Raw genomic sequence first — 25960 nt, forward strand, 5'->3', positions numbered from 1 at the left:
TCTCACTTCTCCCACAAAACCATTGACTAATCCAATTTACTACCTCATCCAGAATGCTGAGTGACCAAACCTTCTTGACCAGCCTCCCATGCAGGACCTTACAGATAACAAACAAGAGAAAATCTGCAGATGCTGGAAATCCGAGCAACACACACACAAAATGCTGGAGGAACTCAGCAGGCCAGGCAGCATCTATGGAAAAAAGTACAGTTAACGTTATGGGCCGAGACCCTTCGGCTGGACTGCTGAGTGCCCCCAGCATTTTGTGTGTGTTCCACGTAGACAACATCTATTGCCTTGCCTTTGTCAACTTTCCTGTTACTTCCCTCAAAAAACTCTATAAGATTGGTTAGACACAACCTACCATGCATGAAACCATGCTGACTGTCCTCAATTAGTCCATGTCTATCCAAATACGTATATATCTAGCTCCTTAGGATACCCTCCAATAACTTCCACAACTGATGTCAGACTCACTGGTCTATAATTTCCTCATTTATGTTAAGACAGCGGAACAACGTTGTCTATCTTCCAATCCTCTGGTCTCTCTCCTGTCACTAAGGATATCTCCTTCCCAGCAATTTCTGCACTTGTCTCTCATCAGATCCAAGGGAGCACTTTGTCAGGCCCTGGGGATTTATTTACCCTGATTTGCCTCAGGGTAGCAAACAGTTCCTACTCTGTAATCTGTACAGGGTCCATGAAGTTGATGCTGCTTTGCCTCTCTTCTACAAACTCTGTATCTGTCTCCTGAGTAAATACAGATGCAAAGAATGCATTTAAGATTTCCTCTATCTGGTTTGCTTCCACACATGGATTACCAGTCTGGCCTTCCAGAGGACCCATTTTGTCCCTAGCAATCCTTTTCTCCTTAACATACTTGTAGAATCCCTTAGGATTCTCCTTCACCCTATCTGCTAGAGCAACTTTATGCTTTCTTTTAGTGTTCCTGATTTCTTTAAGTGTTCTCTTGTATTTCTTGTACTCATTTGTTCCTCCTTGCCTATGCCTGCTACGCACCTCCTTTTTTCTTTTAACCAGGACCTCAATATCTCTTGAAAGCCAAGGTTCCCTACACTTTTTATATTTACCTTTTATTCTGATGCGCACATACAAGCCCTGTACTCTCAAAATTTAATTTTTAAAGGCCTCCCACTTTCCAAAAATACCTTTGCCAGAAAACAGCCTGTCCAGAACTACTCTTGCCAGATCCTTTCTGATACCATCAATATTGGCCTTCCCCTAATTTAGAATCTGAACCCGCTGACCGGATCTATCTCTTTGCATATTTACTTTGAAACTAATGGCATTGTACTCCCTGGATGCAAAGTGTTGCCCTACTCAAGTTCTGACACCTGCCCTGTCTCATTCCCTAATAGCAGGTCAAGTATCACATGCTCCCTCATTGGGATTTCTATGTATTGATGAAAGAAACTTTCCTGAACATTTGATAAACGTTATCCCATCTAGTCCTTTAACAGTATGGGATTCGCAGTCAATACGTGGAAAGTTAAAAATCACATACTATAACAACTCTGTGTTTCTTGCAACAGTCTGCAATCCTTTTACAAATTTGTTCTTTTAAATCCCTTGGACTGTTGGGTGGCCTGCAATATAGCCCCATTAACGTGGTCATACTTTTCTTATTCCACCCTTTATTTCTCTTTCGAGTGAAGGAGGATGAGGGGTAACCTGATAGAGGTGTATAAGATGATAAGATGCATTGATATGGTGGAGAGCCAGAGAATTTTTCCCGGGACAGAAATGGTTAATACGAGGGAGCATAATTTTAAGGTGATTGGAGGAAAATGTAGGAGGGATTTCAGAGGCAGAATTTTTAAACAGCGAGTGGTGGGTGCATGAAACGTGCTGACAAGGTTGGTAGTAGAGGCAGATACATTAAGGATATTTAAGAGATCATAGACTGGCACATGGACGAAAGTAGAATAGAGGGAAATACCAGAGGATAGGGGGAGATTAATCTTGGAGTAGGGTAAAAGATTTGCACACCATTGTGGGCGAAGGGCCTGTACATTCTAACAGTTTTGAAACAGGTGATCATCTAAAAAGGAGTGGAAAGTGACAGACTATAGAGGCCCCTGCCTTGACCATCAAGGTCTCCACCAAGCTAGACTAGGTGTTACATGCTGAGGGACACAGACATCAATAATTGGTGCCACAGCCTCACATGGGTACAGGTCTGATCTCGGGTGCTGTTCTGCTGCTCCATTCTCCCAGAAACTTACTGGCAGGTTAATTGGTTGCTATAAATTATCCCCAACTAGGATGAAATGCATGTGGTTTTGAGGAGAACGTGCAAACTCCACGCAGGCAGCACCGAAAGTCAGGCTCAAATGTGGGACTCTGGGGTTGTGAGAAAGTGACTCTACCACTTATGCCACCATGCCACCATCTGACACACATCACCTCTAAAAGCATAGCAGCTCACACCCGCACGGCTGCACCCAGAAAGTCTCAAGACTTTTGAGGATTGACCTGTGGTGCTTCACATCAGCAGGAGACAGAAACACCACCACCCCAATACAAAACAGGGCAGTAAAGCATAAACACAAGAGAGAATTAGAATTAGAACAAGATAGAATTAGGCCATTCAGCATTGAGTTTCTTCCATCATTCCTTTATGGATGACTTCAAAGTTCAACATAAATATTATTATCAAAGTACAGATATGTCACCATTTACAACCCTGAGATTTATCTTCTTGTGGGCATACTCAGCAAATCTACAGAATAGTAACTATAACAAGATCAATGAAAGATCAACCAGAGTGCAGAAGACAACAAACTGTCCAAATGCAAGTATAAATACATAGCAATAAATAATGAGAACATGAGATGGAGATAAAGAGTCCTTAAAGTGAGATCATTGGTTGTGGGAAATATCTCGATGGGGCAAGTGAGTGTAGTCATCCCCTCTTATTCAAGAGCCTGATGGTTGAGGGGTAGTAACTGTTCTTGAACCAGGTGGTTAAGTCCTGAGGCACCTGTACCTTCCACCTGACAGCAGTAGCAAGAAAACAGCACGGCCTGGGTGGTGAGGATCTCTGATGATGGATGCTGCTTTCCTTTGACAGCATTTCATGTAGATGTGCTCAGTGGTTGGGAGGGCTTTGCCTATGGTGTACTGAGCCGAATCCACTACCTTTTGTGGGATTTTCTGCTCAAGGGTGTCGGTGTTTCCAGAGCAGGCCGTAACACAGAAACCTGTCAACGTTTCCTCGCAACCCCATTCTCTTGTCTTCTCCCCGTACCTTTGTTGGCCTGACTAATCAGGAACCTATCAACCCCTGCTTTAAATATACCCATTGGGCTTGGAGTATTGTGCGTAATTGGGATGTAGACACCGTGGAGAGGGTGTAAAAGGAGCTTTCTGGAATGATGCCTGGATTTGAGGGTATGAGTTGTAAGGAGAGGTTGGACATTAAAAGGTTAACCCTTTCTCAGCCTCTTCCCAGACTGCCTATCATGGGCACACACTGATGTCTGTGGAGTAGTCTGCCCCCTAGTGCACCAGATAATTATAAACACAAGAGATTCTGCATATCCGGAGCAGCACATACTTTATACTTTATACTTTATTGTCGCCAAACAATTGATACTAGAACGTACAATCATCACAGCGATATTTGATTCTGCGCTTCCCACTCCCTGGATTACAAATATTAAATATTAAAAATAGTAAAAATTAGTAAATATTAGAAATTTAAATTATAAATCATAAATAGAAAATAGAAAAATGGAAAGTAAGGTAGTGCAAAAAAACCGAGAGGCAGGTCCGGATATTTGGAGGGTTCGGCCCAGATCCGGGTCAGGATCCGTTCAGCAGTCTTATCACAGTTGGAAAGAAGCTGTTCCCAAATCTGGCCGTATGAATCTTCAATCTCCTGAGCCTTCTCCCGGAGGGAAGAGGGACGAAAAGTGTGTTGGCTGGGTGGGTCGTGTCCTTGATTATCCTGGCAGCACTGCTCCTACAGCATGCAGTGTAAAGTGATACATACAGAATGCAGGAGGAACTCGGCAGGTCAGACAGCATCTATGGAGAGGAATAAACGGTTGGTGTTTCCGACTGAGCCACAGATGCTGCCTGACCTGTTGAGTTCCTCAGCATTTTGTGTGTGTTTCGCTGAATAATTATACCAGCTAAAAAAATGTTTGGATCACAAGTTATCCACAGTAAAACCTGAGGCACTCTCCAGGCTGAGGAACACCTTTGAAGGGCAGCGCAGATTCTGTAGAAAGTACATGGCAATAGTAGAGAGGAGAGAAATAAACACTCAATACTTCAGCCCGAGGTCCTTCATCAGCACTGGAAAGGAAGGGAGTAGAAGCCGGAATAGGAGGGTGGGGGAGGGGGAGGGAGACAAGCTAGAAGGTGATTGGTGAAGGAGGGTGAGAGGATGAAGAACAAAGTTGGGAGGTGATAAGTAGAAAAGGTAAAGAGCTCAAGAAGAAGAAGGAATCTGAGAGGAGAGCATAGTGGGTCATGGGAGAAAGGGAAGGAGGGGACCCGGGGTGGCTGATTTGCAGGTGAGGAGCAGAGATAAGAAGCCAGAGTAATGAACAGAAGAGGGAAGGAGGGAAAAGTTACTGGAAGGAGAAATCAATATTCATACCATGAGTTTGGAGACTATGCAGGCGGAAGGTATTGCTCCTCCATCCTGAGAGTGGCCTCATCATGGTAAAAGAGGAGGCTGTGAACCGACATGTTGGAACGGGAATGGGGATAGAAATTAAAGTGCTTGGCCACCAGAAAACTCCACTTTTTGTGCTCGACAAGGTGGTCCCTTTATTTACGTCAGCCCTCACTAATGTAGAGGTGACTGCAGTTGGATATTTTCTGTTTTAATTTGCAACAATCAGCTCAATCCTGAAATGACTGATCTCCTCATGATTTGTCAGACAAAGGCATAAAATAAATCTGGGCGAGATTCTGATTCATGAGTGCTGCTTTGTTATTAGGTACACTTGTAATAGAAATATCTAATCAGCCAATCACGTGGCAGCAACTCAATGCATAAAAGCATGCAGACATGGTCAAGAGGTTCTGTTGTTGTCCACACCAAACATCAGAATGGGGAAGAAAGGTGATCTAAGTGACTTTGATTGAGGAATGTTTGCTGATGCCAGACAAGTTGATTTGAGTATCTCAGTAACTGCTGATCTCCTGGGATTTTCACACACAATAGTCTTTACAGCTTACAGAGGATGGTGCGAAAAACAAAGAACATCCAGTGAGCAGAAGATTTGTGGGTGAAAACACCTTGTTAATGAGAGCGATCTGAAGAGAATGGCCAGACCGGCTCAAGCTGACGTCACCTTGCCATTCATGACTTCAACTACTTCCCTAATGGATTCTCGGACTGTGGCATTGTAAATTGTTTCTGAAGTTTCACAGCCAACAGCTGCAGTTCCAAACAAGCATTACACTTTGCTGAAGGCTGCTGTTCTGTAGACCGCACTGATATTTTGACACATCTTTCAAAACATCTAACTACATACTATTCCAGTTTGTGAGGGGGTTTTCCTTTTGAAGCAACCAGCAATCTATCCAAAACAGGAATCTTAAGTCAAACAAAGGTAATGACTCAGAAATCAATGCCAAGTCCTCTTACCTCTCAGGTAACATAACCACATTAAGGACATCTAGGTGAGTCCACACTTCTCTGCAAGTCTTTCGGGTTACCTACTACATCCGGTGCTGCTGGTGCAGCCTCCTCTACTTTGGTGAGACCCGATGTAGATTGGGGGCTGCTTTGTTGAGCACCTGCACTCAATCCACAATGAGCAGGATTTCCCCAAGGCCAACCATTTTAATTCTGATCCCCATTCCCATTCTGACCATAATGAGGCCACACTCAGGTTGGAGGAGCAACACCTTATATTCCATCTGGATAGCCTCCAACCTGATAACATGAAAATCAATTTCTCCAACTTTCCACTCCCTCTTCTCTCCTCTTCCATTCCTCATTCTGTCTCCCCTCTTACCCCTTCTCTTCTCCTCACCTGCCTATCACCTCCCTCTGGTGCCCCTCTTCCTTACCCTTCTCCCATGGTCCATTCTCCTCTCCTTCTTCTTCAGCCCTTCACCTTTTCCACCTATCACCTCCCAGCTTCTTACTTCATCCACTCCCTCTAGTTTGTATTCCTTCCCCTCACCCTCTTTCTTATTCTGGAACCTTCCCCCTTCTTTTCCAGTTCCAATGAAGGGTCTCGGGCTGAAATGTCAACTGCTTATTCCCCTTCATAGCTGCTGCCTAATTTTCTGGGTTCCTCCAGCATTTTGTGTGTGCTGCTCTAGATTCTAACATCTGCTGAATCTCTTGTTTTATGATATTCATTCTTTCTGACTTAGACACCCCAGTCTTTTAATCTCACAAGACTTCAGAAACACACAAAAACATTCTCCAACTCTCTTTGTTTGTGAATAAGAAAGAAAACTTTTGTTTTTTAAGTGACACCGTTCACCATGCCCAAAACACTATACAGTCACTGAAGCACTTGTTGAAGTGGATACTGTTGCTTCATAAGACATACAGTAACCAGTCCCCACAGATCAAGTAACAGGCCACAACAGCACATGCAAAATGCTGGAGCAACTCAGGTCAGGCAGCATTTATGGTGAGGAGTGAACAGATGACATTTTGGGCCGAGATCCTTCTTCAGGACTGGAAGGGAAGGGGGAAGACGCCAGAATAAAAAGGTGGGGCGGAGGGGAAGAAGAGTAGATGGAAGGTGATAGGTGAAGCCGGGTGGGTGGGGAAGGTAAAGGGCTGGAGAAGAAGGAATCTGATAGGAAAGGAGAGTGGACCATAGGAGAAAAGAGGGGAGGAAGGGTTCCAGGGGGAGGTGAAAGGAGGTTAGAGAGGTAAGAAATCAGGGTGGGAATTGAAGAAGAGCGAAGGGGGAGGGGATGAATTTCTGAAAGGAGAAAATGATGTTTATGCAGTCAGGTTGGAGGCTACCTAGGTGGAATATGACAGGTTGTACCTCCAAACTGAGAGTGTCCTCGATGTGGCAAAAGAGGAGGCCAGGGACAGACATGCAGGGTTGGAATGGGCATTGGAATTAAACAGCAACCAGGATAGCCAGCAAGACGGTAATGGCCAGTCAAGAGGCTCTGTTGTAAATAGTGCTGGTGAGGAATTGGTACTGGCAAGGACACCCCTAAACAAGATCACAAGAGATCATCTCAATATCTCATGCATCATCCGTCATTGTCACCAGAGCCCAGCATAAGACTTTAATGCTCAGATTGAGGAACCATTGGCCCCACGACCTTCAGAGCTTAACCCACTGAACCAAGACTGAGATCTATTATTGTGATACGACAACAGTGTTTAACCCTGTGGGTGGGCTCAAACCAAAATACACCATCCACCCAGTCTGTCATCCCGTGCAGACTGTTAACACACTGAGAAACTTCCATTAACGCCACAGACGCCTGACGCTAAAAAAAAGTAAAAGGCAGACGTTTCATACAGCGATTGTCCATTCTCCCTGGTGTATTTCAGAACAGAACCACAAAACGATTCAAAATCATCCTAAACGCAGCTGAGAATTCATTCTTACCTGGCTGAAAGCAGCCTTTACTCCTGAGAACATCCGCTATGGACGCGCCAAAAATGAACTGGACGTTCTGCAGGAAGCCCTGCGGACAAGACAATAACATCATTAACTCCTTACGGGGAAGCCGTTCTCAAAACAGGTCTGCAGTCTCAATAGAGGCGATTACGTGGGATTATTGGCGACATCCTGGGCGCCGAATGGATTGTTGGTAATGTGATCGCGGGACGCGGCTTTATCACTAGCGATTGGCGATTAGGTCCCAATGACATACCTTGAAGTTCTTTCCCGGCGTGAGTCCTTTCGCCACGTAGAGCCTGCTGTTAGTTGAGGTCAATTGCTCGTAAAACGGGTCGTCAAGGATGAAGCTATCAGCAAGTTCACAGCCCACGTACAGGTTGGCATTCTCTCCGCTCACATGGATGGTGATGTTCTTCCACTGGGAATCAGCGATGTCCACATCCTGGAAGGAGACCAGGTTCTGGGACCTCTCCACCGTGTACTGGAAGTCCAGCGTGTTGGCCAGTCCGTTGGAGATGATCTCCAGCTGCCGCTTGTAACCCGGACCCTCGATGGACAGTAATGTCCCCTGGCTCTTCCGGTCCTGTCTCACGCTGGCCCAGAGGATGAAGCCCTCGTGGTACTGCATGAGCCTCACGATCTCCCCGAACTTCTCCCCGGAGGCTGCCGGTATCTGGTCGAACCGGCTGAACCGGAAAGCCGGGTTGCTGCGGTCGGGGCCTCGAAAGAGCTTCACTCCAGCCGTGTGTCTGTTCACGTTGCTGATGGCGAACAGGTCGTAGGTAACCTCCTCTTCGGAGACATCATCTAGGGAGCACATTACACAGTGAGAGTCAGCCAGCAGCTGGCCAGCCCGGCGGCTGAGACGGGGTACGGCACCGCAGCCCAAAGACTGGGGCTCTTTACTTACCGACAGACTGAGCCCCGGTTCCCATCGCCAGCATCCAAAGCAGCAGCCAACGCAACTCTTCCCTCGGCATCATCAGCCCTACAACAGAGCACAACAGTCTTGAAAAACCGCCATCCAAACCCACTCCAACCTCTATTCCCACTTACACTGAAACCTCTGCACTTGAGTGAAGCAAATTCTGAATTTAACACAAACGGTGAGCAGTTTCCCAAGAAAGAAAGTTAAATGTTTTAACTTAATACAGATCAATGGAAATTAATTGTTTTTATTGCAAGTTTTTCTCTGCGCGTCTACGTTGCAATCGATTAAAACGTCTCTCACCCAGTATTTGAAATCGGTGTTCGATATAGTAAGTAATCTGTTGACGGGGAACTGTGTGTGTGTGTGTGTGTGTGTGTGTGTGTGTGTGTCGCTGGCTAACCTGTCTCTCTTTCTCGCTCCCTCTCGCACTCACTGGGCACGTCAGCCGTCGCTCTAACCAGCAGCCCAGGAGTAGCTGGGCTTCACCGCGATCCGCTCTTTATATACCCTCCTGTGGGGGCTGTCAATCATCCAGGAAGTCGGGGGGGGGGGGGTGGTGGAAGTGGTGCCAGTATGCCTCAAGAGAAGTTACATAATCCTCACACCCGCCTTGTTCCGCAACCGGACAGCGTCCCTCTGCAGTGCCGGCTGCGGAACCTCGCCAAGATTCTGGGACACCCCCCCCCCCCGCGTCCCCGTCCCCGTCCCCGTGCCCGTGACGGCTCCCTCCGCGCCACAGCCCTCCTCCTTCGCTTCTCTCCCACCCCCCCACCCCACATCTTTGCCGAAATCAGGGCCGCCAGGACAGGAGGAGTCAGTCTCCAGTCCTCGCGTGTGAAGGAACCTGACATCAATGTGACTATTGTAAATTAATAACAAATCGCAAAGGATTGTGCGGAATTCTGAGATTTACCACGTGGAGAGAGAGAGAGGGAAAGAAAGAGAGTGGGGGGGGAGAAGGAGAGAGAATCAAAGAGTGAAATAAAACCCACCCATTCACGAACTAACGTAAACATTTAATGGATATATTACATATACAGAGCTAGATTAATAGGAGCATTCATCGTGGCAGTGTTAATCCACAGTGTCAAATTTCCCGGGATTATTTTGTCCAGGGTTACAGTAAAGAGCGGATTATTTAGAAAGTGTGTGTTTAAAAGTGAATATTGGCAGTCGTGACTTCTCAAAAGTATTGAAACAGTTCGGTGGTTCTAGAGAAGCGGCCTGTCACCAAACAACCGTAGTTCTGAAGTTGCCGCGGAGAGCGCGTTCGCTGGCACTGGGTGGGATGAAGGTGGCGACGGCCAAACCCGGCAATGGGTTCTCGTTCTCTATACTGCTTTAACCGGATTTCTTCAATATAAAACTCCAGCTTCGAGCAAAGTGTGCGGCGTGCAGTTCAGGCGCAACCAGGTTTAAGAGGAGACGGGGCTGGAAGAAGTGGTAAATAGCTGTCCCTTCTCTCTCCGACAGCAGCGCGACGGCCTCTGGTTTGAGTGAGTTAACATCCGCGCCGAATGAACTCCTCCCGCCGAGTATGACATTAGCATAGACCGGGGAAATACCTGCGCCGATTTAACCCTGGTACTGGATTAAACACTGAATTAACTCAAACTGGATTAATATCTCGACTGGATTAGCCCATTGGGGAGATTAGGTCTCCTGATTTAACAACTGCAGGATTAAATAGATTAACATATACTGGTTAAATAGATTAACTCGTCAACTGGATTACCACCCCCAGGTTAACATGCAGTGGATCTGTTGAATTAACCTTTCACCAGATTTATTCCTGGTTAATATTCATTGGATTAACCCATTTGGTGGACTAACATCCACTGGATTAGAATAGGCAGTAAATTAATGACTGGTTAAAATTAGCCTCCTCCACTGGACTGGACATCAGCACTGGAATAATATCCACTGGATAAAGCTCGCTCACTTGATATTTCCACTGGATCAATGCCTCCCCTGAATTAAACAGCACTACTGGATTAACCACAGCATCATAACTGATTCAACATCACCACTAGGTTAACATCCACTAGTTTAATCTTCATTAGACAGACATCCCACTGAATTAATCATCACTGAATTCAAACATATACTGGCATTAAACTGGACACTGCATTAATACCTATTGGAACAATTCTTGCACTGGTTCTATGCATTCACTTGGCTTACATCTTCACTGGATTAGCACGCAGTGAATTATCTTCGGTGGATTTGTTCATTAACTGGTTAATATCTCCACTGTGCTTGCATCTTCACTGCATTAATTCCTACATGATAATTCTCTCCAGTGGATTGATTCATCTACTGGTTAATACCTCCACTCCGTTGACACCTTCACTGGATAAACACCAATTGAATTAGCATTCACTGGACAGGAATCTTCACGAAACACACACAAAGGAATGTTACATGGAATGAAATATTTCCAGTCCTGTTCTAGCTGCTATTATACTTAAAGGAACTCCTCCTGCCTCTGCATTTCACATTTATGTCAAATTACTTGGAACCAATCAGAAGACATGTGAATAAATTAATGAGATAGAAATTCAGTTGAAAATCATTCGAAAGATGTGTACTCAGTTGGTTGATGGTTGGATTGAGTTGTTCCCCGATCCTGGCAATTTACTTGCAAATGTTTCATCACCATACACACAGTGTGTCCTCCGAATGCTTGGCCTTTACATACTTTTCAATCAGCTGATTGGTTCTGCAGCATTTCGAAGCACGTGGATCATAAACGAGTACAGCACAGGAACAAGCTCTCCAACCCACAAAAATTATTAATTAAATGTAACTATAACTAAATTAATCCCTCCTGCCCACCCACACAGTGTCCACATCCTTCCATTCCCTGCCTATTCAAGAACTTCTTAAGCACTCTGTCATGATGCCTCCACCATCACTCCGGGCACCCACCCTCTCTGAGTAAAATCTTGCCCAATACACCTCCTTTGAACTCACCTGAAGTGAATGCCCTCAAATGCACCTAAATACTCCTTACATGTCATGGGAGTACCTGTTTGCGTCACCCGCTCCGAATGTGCATTCTCGATCTGAACCACATTCGTAGAACACAGAACACAGTTCAGCACAGGAATAGGCCCTTTGGCTCACAACGTTGTACCAAACCAGCTAAAAAGTAAATTTTAAAAAACAGAAAAGTAATCCCTCCTACCTAAAAAATGTCCATATCCCTCCATCTTCAATGCCTGACCTCTGGTATTAGACATTTCTCCCCTGGGAGAAAGATACTCCTTGTCTACTGTATCTCTGCCTCTCATAATCTTATGAACCTCCAACAGATCTCCCCTCAGCCTCCGTCGCTCCAGCGAAAATGACTCATGTTCGTCCAGTCTCTCGTGATAACAACACACCCTCTAAACCAGGCAGCATCCTGATAAACCTCGTCTACACCATCTCTAGTGAAAAAAATTCTTCTTCAAATTCCCTTCAAATCTCATGCCCCCTTCTTTAAACTGGAGTAGATGTAGAACGAAATTAGTATATTCAGAATCAGGTACAATGTCACTGGCATATGTTGTGAAATATGTTATTTAAGGGGAGACTGGGTGGCTACAGGTGTGAAAATGGATATGACGTTATCCTGATGGATGAGGGGAAGAAGAGTGTGAGACAAATGGATTGTTTCTGCCTTGTGACTATTATATGATCCCAGTCTACGCAGAATTCATAAGAAGGGAAAGCCAGTGTGCATACAGAATTAAAATCAAGTTTATTATCATGAATCAGCTTTAGTCACTATAACCAGTTACATGTACTAGGAGTTTGCTATGGTGTGTTGCCACAGCATGCAACAAAAATCAACATTCAACAATGATAAAGAATAAAGAATTATATAAAAATAAGATTAAAATACAGGTATGGAATAAAAGTGCTCAAATAGTAGCATGTATTTACAATGTAAACAGGTGGTTTAAGTGTCTACTGTGCAGTACAGTGACTGAGTAATAAATAGGAGGGCTTGGGGGGCGTAACTATAATGGTTGATCAGATTAACCGACTGGAGGAAGAAATGCTTAAGATTGTGTGAAGTTTTTGCATTAACAGCCCCACAGCACTTTCCAGAAGCGAGCTTTTGGAAAAGGCAGTTTGCAAGATAGGTAGTGTCCGCAATGATTTTTCTTGTCCATTTCTTTGTCCTGGACACATGCAAGACCTTCAGTGATGGTACTGAGATATGGCACAAAAATACTTTTCCCAGGGGAGATATGGCACAAAAACAGCAGTGTGCGTAAAAATTACCACAAGTTACAATAAATAAACCAGTGCAAAAGAGGAATAGTGAGGATCGAGGACTGTCAGAAATCTGATGGCAGAGGTGAAGAAGTTGATGCTAAAATATCGAGTGTGTTTCTTTAGGCTCCTATACCACCTTCCCGATTGCAGTAATAAGAAGTTCAAACTTAAAAGCAAATTTATTTTCAAAGTACATACGTGTCACCATATCAAACCTTGAGATTTGTTTTCTTGTGGGCATACACTGTAAATCCAAGTCCCATAACAGAATCAATGAAAGACCACACCCAACAGGACAGACAAACAACCAGTGGGCAAAGACAACAAACTGTGCAAATAAAAAGAAAAAAAATCAAACAAAATAATAAATAAGCAATAAATATCCAGATCATGAAATGAAGAGTCCTTGAAAGTGAGTCCATAGGTTATTGGAACAGTTCAGTGATGGGGCCAGTGAAATTGAGTGAAGTTATCCCCTCCAGTTCAAAAGTCTGATGAGTGAGGGGTAATAATTGCTTCCAAAACCTGGAGGTATTAGTCCTGAGGCTCCTGTACCTTCATCCTGATGACAGCAGTGAGAAGAGAGCATGGCCTGGATTGTGGGGGTCCTTGATGATAGATGCTGCTTTCCTATGACAATGCTCCGTGTAGATGTGCGCCGTGGTGGGGAGGACTTTACCGTGATAAACTGGACCAAGAAGAGGGCATATCCTGCATGGTGATAGCCCTTATGGTGGGTGCCTCTTCCTTAAGGCACCATCTTCAGAGGGTGTTCTCGACAGTGGGGAGGCTGTGCCTGTAATAAATCACCCTCCCTCACCACCTTTGAGATCCTCCCCTGGTTGTTTTTCAGCTATGATTATACATTCCAGAACAGACTGGGCCTGTGTATCATAAACTCATTGAAATGAGTCACAGCTGATTAATCAAGTTTCTTGTCAGAGCCCAGTTGCATCTTTCAGGAAGTTTTGGTCATTTGACTTCACAAACAATAACACAGGAACAACTTTAATGGGAACATGATGGTGATGACTTGTCTGATGATCAAATAGGAAAATGGGAGCCATTCCATTTTCAGATCCCATTTTCTGTTTTCCGATCAACCGAAAGATGATTTATGCTGAGTGTCTGAGATATTTAGCAATAAAATAACATAATAGTTCCAGCCATTTGTAGCTTCCTCAAAGAACATTCTTTGGTATGCCACAAGTCTCACTTTTTGAGACAGGTTCATTAATTTTAAATCCTCCAATTCACAGTTTCTCAATCACTAATATCTACAACTCAATGGCCATTTTATTAGACATCTCCTGTAGCTAATGCAGACATCCAGTAGCAGCAGTTCTGTGGGCAAAAACACCTTGTTACTGAGAGAGGTCAGAGGAGAATGGCCAAGCATTAGCGTTACCCTAATGCTTCAAGCTGACAGAAAGGTGACAGTAACTCAAATAATCACGCACAACACATCAAACTTTATACTTTATTGTTGCCAAACAATTGATACTAGAGCGTACAATCATCACAGCAATATTTGATTCTGCTCTTCGTGGTCCCTGGAGTACAAATCGATAGTAAATATTAAAAATTTAAATTATAAATCATAAATAGAAAATAGAAAAGGGAAAGTAAGGTAGTGCAAAAAAACCGAGAGGCAGGTCCAGATATTTGGAGGGTTCGGCCCAGATCCGGGTCAGGATCCGTTCAGCAGTCTTATCACAGTTGGAAAGAAGCTGTTCCCAAATCTGGCCGTATGAGTCTTCAAGCTCCTGAACCTTCTCCCGGAGGGAAGAGGGACGAAAACTGTGTTGGTTGGGTGGGTCGTGTCCTTGATTATCCTGGCAGCACTGCTCTGACAGCGTGCGGTGTAACGTGAGTCCAAGGATGGAAAATTGGTTTGTGTGATGTGCTGGGCTGTGTTCACGATCTTCTGCTTCTTCCGGTCTTGAAGTGGTTGGGCTCCTGGCAATCCAAGCAGCTTCCCTGATGATCCACAGAGCATTAGAGCTTCACTGCCTGGCCTGCCTTTCCACAGTGTGAACACCAGCACATTACACGCGGTTTCAAAACATCTCTGTGATCCATTTTCCAGATGAGACAACAAGTTACAGCTAAGGCAGAGGTGTGGTGCATAGTTGTCATGTTACTAGATAAGTATTCAGAGGCCTGGCTCAGAGATCTGTAGATGTACGTTCAAACCCCTTTACAGTGGCTAGGAATTCAAGGAAGTGTGAAAGTTTGAAGTACACTCAGTGGCCACTTTATTAGGTACACCTGCTTGATAATACAACTATCTAATCAGCCAATCATGTGGCAGCAACTCAATGCCTAAAACCATAGAGACATGGTCAGGGGGTTCAGTTGTTGTTCAGACCAAATATCAAAATGGGGAAGAAATGTGTTCCAAGTGACTTTGACAGTGGAATGATTGTTGGTGCCAGACGGGGTGGTTTGAGTATCTCAGAAACTGCTGATCTCCTAGGATTTACACATAGAACAGCCTCTAGAGTTTACAGAGAATGTTGTACAAACAAAAAAAAATCTTGGGCCTCTATACCCACTTCTGCAGCTGGATCCTTGACTTTGTCATCAGGAGACCACAGTCAGTGCAGATCAGAAATAACATCTCCTCCTCACTGACAATCAACACTGGCATCAGGTCCTTAAAGATGTATGCTTATCCCACTGCTCTACTCTCTCTACAGCCACCACTGTCTGGCTAGACGCAGCTCAAACTCTGTCTATGACATTACTGATGACACAACCATTGCTGGCAGAACTTCAGATGGTGACGAGGACACATCCAGGAGTGATATAGATCAGCTGGTTGAGTTGTTTCACAGCAACAGCTTTTCACTCAGCATTAGTAAGACCAAGGAATTGATTGTGGGCTTCAGGAAGGGGAAATCAAGGGAACACACACTATTCCTCATCGAAGGATCAGCAGTGGAAAGAGTGAGCAGTTTCAAGTTCCTGGGTGTCAACATCTCTGAGGATCTATTCTGGGCCCAGCATTTTGATGCAATTGCAAGGAAGGCATAGCAGTGGCCATATTTCATGAGGAGTTTGAGGAGACTAAGTATGTCACTAAGACGCTCCCAAATTCCTACAGAAGTACCATGGACAGCATTCTGACCAGTTGCATCACCGTCTGGAAGCACCACTGCACAGGATCAGAAAAAGCTGCAGAAAGTTGCAAACTTAGCCAATTCCATCATGGATACTAGCTTCCCCAGTTTCAAGGACTCCTTCAAAAGATGATGGCTCAGAAAGGTGGTATCCCATCATTAAGGACCCCCATCACTCAGGACATGTCCTCTTCTCATTACTACCATGAAGGAGGAGGTACAGGAGCCTGAAAGCACACTCAATGTTTTAAGAACAGCTTCTTCCCCTCCACGATCAGATTTCTGGATGGACAATGAACCCAGATACACCACCTAACTACTTTTTTCTCTCTTTTTGCACTACTTACTTAATTTTTTTATATACAGTGGATTCTGGTCATATGAGCCATCAGCTAATCGGGAAAACCACTTGTTTGGGCAAACTTTTAAACACCAAAAATGAATCGAGGAAAAGTGGTTGCTGAACAGTTTCTGACTAGCATCAGATGCATGCACTGGTGTGGCTGCGCTTAAAATCAATAGCTTTAATGTAGCATCAGTTGAATGTGCTTATGTTCAAAAAGCAGTGATTTTTGTCACTGATAGTTAGTGAGAAATTAGCAGTAAGATAATTCTGAACTCTGTTGCTTACTGTGGTTTCAAGCATTCAGGCTTGGAGATGCCAGAAACAACTGGGAGTGAAAATAAAACAATTTCACTACTGCAACAAGTTCGGGACTACAAAGAATTTGAAGGTATCAGCAATCATCTTGAATGTTACAATGAAAATGAAGATTTGAAGGATGCGATCGTCAACAGCATTGTATGAAGGCAGTCCATTATTGTACACAAGAAGTCTGCGCTGATTTTGTCCATTTGCAGTCAATTAAAGATTGTGGCAGCGTACACTGAATGCCTTCATTGATAACTATTAGGTACCAATACAGTTTTATAGCACTGTAGTAATATTGATAATGATCTAATTTGTTCTATATTTCACTTAAATACGTAATTTTTTACTTAGTTGAACACTACTTTGTCTTTTTTATATCTTTCCAACGGTTCCCATGAAACTGGCCAGTTGCAGCAGCTTCTTATTTGGGCCAAAAAGTACTGGTCCCAATGTGCCTCAATTAACTGTAATCCACTGTATGTATTTTCCCATTTGTAATTTATAGTTTTTTTCTTATCATGTATTGCAAGTTACTGCTGCCACCAAACAACATAATTCCTGATGTATACCAGTGATATTAAACCTGATTCAGATTCTGAACACATCAAACCTTAAAGTGGATGGGTTACAGCAGTGGAAGACCACAAATGTCACTCGCTGGCCACTTTATTAGGTACAGGAGGTGGATCATAAAGTGGCCACTGAGTATAAAAAGCTGGCCATTGATGGTGAACATGCATCAACCTGAAAAAAACAGCTACTTCAGAGACACAGAAAATCTGCACACACAAAATTCCAAAGGAACTCAGCAGGTCAGGCAGCATCTATTGAGGGGAACAGTGTACTTCATTATTCAATTATGTTGGTTTAAGAGGAATATCTTTTGCCTTTTGACAATCTAACGCATTTGTGATTCATAACCTATTTCTGCTCTTTAAAAATACTGTTCAGAGTAGCATAGTGGCGAGCAGAAAGCTGTACACCATCGGTGACCGGGTTCAATCCCCACCAGAGTAACACACACACAGAATGCTGGAGGAACTCACCAGGTCAGGCAGCATTCATGGAAAAGAATAACAGGCGATATCTTGAACTGAAACAAAGGAACACAGAAAAACTGCATCACAATACAGGCCCTTCGGCGCACAATGCTGTGCCGAACATGTACTTACTTTAGAAATTACCTAGGGTTACCCATAGCCGTCTATTTTTCAAAGCTCTATGTACCTATCCAGTGGTGTCTTAAAAGACCCTATCATATTTGCCTCTACCACCATTGCCAGCAGCCCATTCCATGCTCTCTTTCACTCTCTGTGTAAAAAAATTACCCTTGACATCTCCTCTGTACCTACTTCCAAGCATCTTAAAATTGTGCCTTCTCATGTTAACCATTTCAGCCCTGGGAAAAGGTCTCTGACTATTCACACGATCAATGCCTCTCATCATCTTATACACCTCTATCAGGTCACCTCTTATCCTCCACCGCTCCAAGGAGAAAAGACCAAGTTCACTCAATCTATTCTCATAGGGCATGCTCTCCAATCCAGGCAACATTCTTGTAATCTCCTCTGCACCCTTTCTATAGTTTCCACATCCTTCCTGTAGTGAGGTGACCAGAACTGAGCACAGTACTCCAAGTAGGTTCTGACCAGGGTCCTATATAGCTGTAGCATTAATTCTCGGTTCTTAAACTCAGTCCCACTGTTGATGAAGGCTAATGGATTGTATGCCTTCTTAACCACAGAGTCAACCTATGCAGAGCTTTGAGTGTCCTATGGACTCGGACACCAAGATCCCTCTGATCCTCCACACTGCCAAGAGTCTTGCCATTAACGCTATATTCTGCCATCATATTTGACCTCCCAAAATGAACCATCTCACACTTATCTGGGTTGAACTCCATCCGCCACTTCTCAGCCCAGTTTTGCATCCTATGGATTTCCTGCTGTAGCCTCTGACCGCCCTCCTCTGAAACTCTTTATCAGGACATCAATTCCCTCCACTCTCTGTAAGGAGTTACGTGCAATCTCCCCATACCTGTGTGGGTTTCCTTGTGGTGCTCTGGTTTCCTCCTAAAGAAAATACACCTCTTCCTCTCTGAGCCTAGACCTTGCTGAATTCTGAGATGCTGCCTGCAGCATAACCACTTTTAAAGTAACTCATGATGCATTTACAACATGGTTAGTGTAACGCTTTACAGAGCCAACAGCCAGCCTTCAATCCCTGCCACTCACTGTAAGGAGTTTGCACTTTCTCCTTTGCTCCAGGTGCTCCAAGTTCCTCCCACATTCCAAAGACATACGGATTACTAAATTGCGGGCATGCTCTGTTGACATACCAATTACTAAATTCTGGGCATGCTCTGTTGGCATCAGAAGCATGGTAACACTTACATGCTGCCCCCAGCACATATTCGGGCTCTATTGGTCGGTGATGCGGTTCACTGCGTGTCTCGATGTTTCAATGAAAATGCGACAAATCAAGTTAATCTTGAAAGGAAAGGAAAGGGTTTAAGGAGCCAGTAAAGAGTACCTCTGTGGCCATTTCCCTCAACAACATGTATATCACTTTGGATACGATCGGGAGTGGAGAGGGGATTGACCCAACAGAGGAAAGTCACAGTGGTCGAGTCTCTGGCACTGAGTCTGCCTCTGTGACTCAGAAGGGAAGGGGGAAGAAGAGGCATGCTGTAGTGATAGGAGATTCATTAGTTGGAGGAACAGACAGGAGGTTCTGTGGGAGAGAACGAGATTCCCTGATGGTATTTTGCCTCCCAGATGCCAGGGTACGGGATGTCTCAGATCGAGTCTTAAGTGGGAGAGTGAACAGCCAGAGGTCGTGGTCCATGGTAGAGCAGACTCGATGGGCTGAAGAGCCTCATTCTACTCCCCTGCCTTATGAGCTTATCGTTGTGAAGTAGAATTCACTAAGCGTCCACTAACAGGGAATGTGAATTGGGATTAGACCATGGTGAAGTTAGTTCTACCTTACTGATAATGTGTTGTTGCAATAGTTAACCTGCTCAGTATGAGAGGAACCTTCAGTTCAGATATTTAGTGCGTGTACTTGGCTGAGGAGCCAATGGTGCAAAGCAAGCTTTGGTCGGTAATTGATCGAACAGCTCCAAGTCAGTCTGGGGCAGCATGGTAGTTTAGCAGCCAGTGTGATGCTAATACATTGCCAGTGATCTGGGTCCAATACTGTCACTGTCTGTAAGGTGTTTTTTGTACGTTTTCCCTCATCCATGGGATTATGGAGTAGCACAGTAGAGTCCTGGTTCACATACCACTATTACAGAACCAATGATCCAGATTTAACTCCCACCAGTTTCTGCAAGGAGATTGTACGTTCTCCCCGTGACCGTGTGGGTTTCCTCCGGGTGCTCTGGTTCCATTCCAAAGACGTACGGGTTAGTAGGTTAATAGGTCACGTGGGTGTAATTAGCTAGCGTAGGCTTGTTGGGTCAGGAGGGCCTGTGATCGTGCTGTATCTCTGAATAAAAATCAAAATAGGAGTCCTCCTCTCTCCTACCACCCCCAAACACCTCCACATCCAGGAAAGAGCAAAGCATGCTTGCACAAGGACACATAGGTGGAGCTTATCGGTGACTCTGAGAAAATGCACAGTCGACAGTACTGCCAGAAGATATTTCCTGATACCCATTCCAGACCCTAGATCATATATCACAACCAAAGTAGTCTATGAGCCTCTGGGTGCAATATATGACATTTTATTTCTAATTTATAACAAAAAAAGTTCCATTACATTAAATTAAACAGGACCAGGCGTTTAAGTCTCTGTAAGAGCTAGTCACCTACTCCCTTTTAGTCATGCATTCACACAGCACCAAAACAGGTCCACGTCATACAGCATGGAAACAGGCCCTTCAGCCCAATTAGTCCATGCTAACCAAGACTTCCATCTAAGCTACTATGTTTAGCCCATACCCCTCTACACCAGCAGTTCCCAAACTTGTTCAGGTTACCATGTCCTTGGCTCCCAGACCACATCCCCAGTGTTCCCTCGCTCCCTTTCTGGCCATTCCATAAAAACTATAAAGAATTTTGATTTGCAGTGCTCAGGTAAAGAAAATAGGGCAAGCAGGATCTAGGCAGTTACAAATAATTTCAAAAACTAATCATATCTATTTAAAGCTATAAATAAAATTATTTCTTTATTTAATTGCAGCAAAAACATTTGTCTACATTTTAGAGAGTATAGTCCAACTGTTCACTACTTCACTGTTTTTCTCCTTTCAATGAGATGGATGGGTTTGGTGCAGTGATATCAGCTTCTCAACACCAGGCTGAATATCACTCAGAAGGGGTCTCAGACCCCCATGTTCAGTAGTTTGCAGTCTGTTTTGTTGCTTTGAAAGAAGTTGAGTGACCGCACTGAAACTGCCCTCCACTAAATATGATGCTGGAAAGGCAATAAAGAACATCTTGACCTTTTCCACCATGCAGGACAGCATTCAGAGATATCTTTCTGTAGCTAAAAGTCTTGATATTTGAACTTTGGTTTCAGCTCAGTCATTTTATTGTGAGATCAGTTCTTCCTTCGTCCTTCCTGTTAATTCTCCATTACAAGTGTTCAGGAATGGATTTATTAGTCTGGAATTTGGATCGAGAGAAGATCCTGAAATCTGTCTGCCATGTCTTTATGCAGCTCGCCCAGGTGGGCACAGTATACTTGAAGATCATCATCTGGTATTTTCTTTCTCTTCCAACTCAGAGAAGCTCGGAAAATGGAAAAACATCGCAATTGCCAACGTTGCACTTAAAAAGGGTTAGACAGAAATGTGGAGACAACTGATTTGCCTTGGATAAGATTGACATCATGTCTTTGTAATTAAATATTGATTTAATGAAACTTTGTCGATAATTATGACAAATAAGCAATGTCATGCTTAACGTTCTTGAGTTGGTGATTACTGAATGAAGCATCTGAGTTTTCAAAGAACTTTATCAGTTTCAAAAAGTGCATTAAGTTGCCTCAGGCAGTTTCCTTTTGAGAGCCATCTGACATCTGTGTGCTACAGCAAGCATTCAAACTGTTCACCGTTCTCCATACAAAGCTATTAAAGTAGTCAAGAATTAAGAACATGGGACTTGATTTGATTTGCTGCTGTGAGAACAGTATTTAATGATTTGTGCAGCCGATCAATTGGGTGTTTTGTGACAAGATGTTGCCTGTGAATCATACAGTGAATGGTAAATATGCTAGTTTCATCTTTTTTTCAAGAAAGTAGTAACCCCACAGTGGTGTCCTGTCATTGACAGTGCCCTAACTGTCGCACAAGGAAGAATTTTGGTGAGTGAAATGTCCTTCTCTTTGAAACATTGCTCAATGACATGAAATATTGACTCTCCCTTCATACTTGTTTCTTGACCCCTTGCAAATACCAATTCTTATACCATGTTTTCATGCTTTATGAAGCAAACATAACCAAGAAACAAAGATTCATTGCCCGACAAAGCTGACTTATCAAACTGCAGAGCAAATTCTGTTGTGCTAAGTATGTTGCACAATGTGTCTTCCACATTCTCAGACATTTCATCTATTCATCTTTGAACAGAGTTGTCACTGAGCGGAATTGCTTTAATTATTTGGTCTGATGTCTTATGCAGAACTGCACTCAGAACCTCCCTTACTGCTGGTAGAATTAGTTCTTCTCCAATTGTATGGGACTTTCCAGATTCAATGAGTAATAAGATGTTGAATGAGGCAAGCAAACTTTTGTGTTCTTTACACGTACTGTAGGTTACTAAGAACAAACCATATTCTGGAAGAATTAAAACTAGAATGTTTATTTACAACAGGAAACAGCAAGCACATCTTTAACATACAGTTTCTAGATCATCCCGTCATTTCTGCGCATGTTCCCGACTCCGTCCAGTCACGTTCTTAAACATGACAGGTGTTATCACCACACAAACCATCAAAGTTTTGTTGTGAAGCACTGGCAAACATGTTTTCATGTGATTTCTGTTTCCGAAAGTTTTCACAAAGTGACTGAAGATAAGCCAAGGTCTTGTTTGCTTTATTAGAATGTATTCTCTTCAAAAGTCCAAGGAGCCTGGATGGTTTTCATTGCCTCATTTGAAAAGGCTTCTTAAACACAACAGATACATTTGCTGCTGTTGGTTGCGTGGTGCTAGTATAAATCCATATTTCAGATACTGTACTCCACACTATAATGTCTGCACTTCTTTCTCATTTGGTCTGCTTTGTCATTTTCATAATAGCTTAATGACCATGGTCAATCACCTATTGTGTAGGTCTAACCTCAAGTGCTGTGACCAATAAAAGGGAAAGTTATAATGTCATCATAACTCAGGCAAAACCTGAAGGTACAATATCTCAGTTGTGCCGTGGGCTAGAGAAATGCGATCAAGACCATTTGAAAGGGCAGATTCTGAACTTAGCCCCATTGAATACCATATCCTAATTCACTGGGATTGTATCACAGTGTGATTAGAGTATGGGACTCGTACTAGGTAACACTGTACTACAGTAGCGAGCAGCAATAATGCATGGCCCAGGCCTAGAATTAACACAATTTCTTTAGTCCAGATTTCTCATGATATGCCAGGTACAGAAGTGTCAGATTATTCTTCAACAATTGTAACACACTTCAAGCAAAGTCTAAGAGAACGGTGGGTTAGCTAGAAAGATACCTTATTGATCCCAAAAGAAATTACAGTGTCACAGTAGCATTACAAATGCACAGATATACAAATATCAGAGGTGAAGTAAGAAAGAATAAATAAGTTACCTTAAAAAAAGACATAAAAGATTTCCAGGTTCACACTGATAAGATGGTAGTGCAAGAATCACCATAATATTATACAGTAATGGGTGCACATTCACACTGTCCAGATAAAAAGTGATGGTAGTATTGCACAGTGTGTCCGCGATAGCAGGGTGTGGTAAACAGAGCTTAACAGAGCTCTGGTAAACAGAAGTTAATAGCAGTTTAACAGGAGGGGGCATCACTTCTCTGGCTATAGGTTAACCCATTATAGAGCCTAACGGCCAAGGGTAAGAATGACCTCATACAGCGCTCTTTGGAGCAGCGCAGTTGTCACAGCAAGAGATGAGGTGATTACATGATCATTGTAATCAAATATGAGGCACTGCGGATAAAATGCTTATAATAAGTAATTCATTTCTTAAATTAAGCCTGTAATTTGTCAGCTGCCCCCTTGCTACCGAGCACCTCCCTCCACTACTCCTTTATATTTACTGCCCCCCTGAGAAACTTCCACCGCCCCGGGGCAATATCACCCACTTTAGGAACTGCTGTGGTCCATATTTCCTATCCATTAACCTATCCAAGTATTATTAGATGTTGTTCATGTATCTGCCTCAACCACGTCATTCCACATGAAGGTCACATTCTAAACAATAAAGTTGCTATTAAATCCCTCCACTCTTACCTTAAACTTTAGTTCAACATTCGAGAAATATCTCCTGTTTTCTCCTTCTTCTTCTGCGTACGTTCGCAAACGTTAAGGATTTAAGATTAGCTTGATTTGTCACAGGTACAAGGAAACATCGAAACATGCAGTAAAATGTGTTATTTGCATCAAATCAGATCAGTGAGGATTGTGCTGGGGGCAGCTCGCAAGAGGCACCACACTTCTGGCGCTAACATAGCATGCCCACGACTCACTGACCTGAACGTCATTGTCACAGGCAAAATGCACAAACTCCTTACAGTCGTGGCAGGTATTGAACCCCGGTCGCTGGTCCTATCATAGCACTATGCTCAAACGTACACAAATACCCCTCTGCAACTCATTGTGTTCACTGTGCCCTTTCCATAAAGTGATAACCTCTCACTTGGAAAAAAAAATCATCAAACCTCCCTGAATCACTTGCCAATTATTTCAAATCTGCTTCCTCTGGTTAGCTGGTGACCTTCTCCCTATTGCTCTTTAACCCCAGTGATCATCTAGCATATCAAACAGCCTTCTCTAAAGAAGAAAAACCAAGATTATCTATTCAAGTCACAGCACCTAACCACTTCTAGTCCCTGACTCCCACCATCCCTCAGTGGGGAAAACGAAGCTTTGAGCTTTCAAGGGGACAATGCTGAAAACACCTTCATTAAGTAGGCAGCCAAACCCCACCAGGTGTGGAACCAAATTGTGCAGATCTCAGTATCAGCAAAATATATAAAGTTGAGCTCATCAGTAACGACGACTCATTGTTACGAAATCTAGTATTTTTGTTTCTTGTGTTCATTGGCATATTAATCTTGGACATGATCCTGTGATCTGAGAGAGGAGCCATTGCAGTCAAGAGCCTAGGTTGGAGATTATAATAGAGTCACAGAGCACTACTACACAGAAACAGGCTCTTCAGTCCATCTGCTCCGTGCCAACCTCGTTTTCTGTCTAGTCCCATCTACCCACACCTGGGCCATAGCCGTCCACACCCTCCTCATCCATATTTCTCTTAACTGTTGCAATTGCATCCACATTCACTACGTCTGCTGGCAGCTCGCTCCACAGTCTCACCACCCTCTGAGTGAAGGAGTCACTCTTAAATATTTCACCTTTCACCCTAAACCCGTGACCTCTAGTTTTAGTCGCACCCTATCGATAACCCTCACAATTTTGTATACCTCTGATCTCCCCTCATTCTCTTACACTCTAGGGAATAATGTCCTAACCTATTCAACCTTGTAACTCAGTTCCTTGAGGCCTGGCAATGTAGAAATACAAGTCTCTCCAGGTTACAGCGGAGTTCTGTTCATAGTCCAGACGTTTCTTAAGAGGATAAGACATAGGGGCAGAATTAAGCCATTCAGCCCATCAAGTCTTCTCTGCCATTTAATCAAGGCTGTTTCTTTTCTCAACCCATTGTCCTCCCTTCCAACTGTAATCATTAACCCACTTACTAATCAAAAACCTATCAATCACACCCAGTGACCGGGCCTCCATAGCCCTCCATGGCAATGAATTTCACAATCCACCAGCTGAAGAAATTCCTGTTCGTTTCAGTCTCTTTATTCTGAGACTCTGCCGTCTGATCCTAGACGCTCCCACTGATGGAAACATCCATTCAGTACGGGCAAGCGGAAGATGTAATCACAAGCCGAGTTCCCATATGACAGATCTCCTAGCAACTGGCAAATCATTCATCTGGTCTCTCAAATGCTAGTTTGTAGGCGTAGGCTAAACATAAGTCGGGGGCTGATAACTGGGGAAGGGCAGTGGCCTCTCTTCTGGGGATGCTCACCATTAAATATAGGACTGTCTAGCACCAGGTCTAGGACAGCCAGACTGGATAATGGCTTCTTCTCTTAGACAGAGAGATTAACGAATACTCTTCTACCACTGAAAACTTGGCACAAGGACAGAGA

General features: G+C 43.7%; 1 protein-coding gene across 2 annotated transcripts in view; it reads right to left on the minus strand.

Moving 5' to 3' along the window:
• The window catches only part of LOC140201546 (thrombospondin-2-like), a 135943-nt gene extending 126802 nt beyond the window's left edge, over positions 1–9141 (minus strand). Inside the window, exons 1-4 of one of the 2 annotated variants that reach the window (XM_072265827.1) lie at positions 8936–9141; positions 8515–8592; positions 7858–8411; positions 7590–7668 (exon numbers count right to left, since the gene is read on the minus strand). In XM_072265827.1, the coding sequence (XP_072121928.1) occupies positions 7590–7668; positions 7858–8411; positions 8515–8587 (706 nt within the window). In that variant the 5' untranslated portion in view covers positions 8588–8592; positions 8936–9141. The other variant, XM_072265828.1, reaches the window with a different exon arrangement.
• Positions 9142–25960: the final 16819 nt, after the last annotated feature.

Source organism: Mobula birostris, chromosome 8 (genome assembly GCF_030028105.1).
Source record: "Mobula birostris isolate sMobBir1 chromosome 8, sMobBir1.hap1, whole genome shotgun sequence".
Classification (NCBI taxonomy): domain Eukaryota; kingdom Metazoa; phylum Chordata; class Chondrichthyes; order Myliobatiformes; family Myliobatidae; genus Mobula; species Mobula birostris.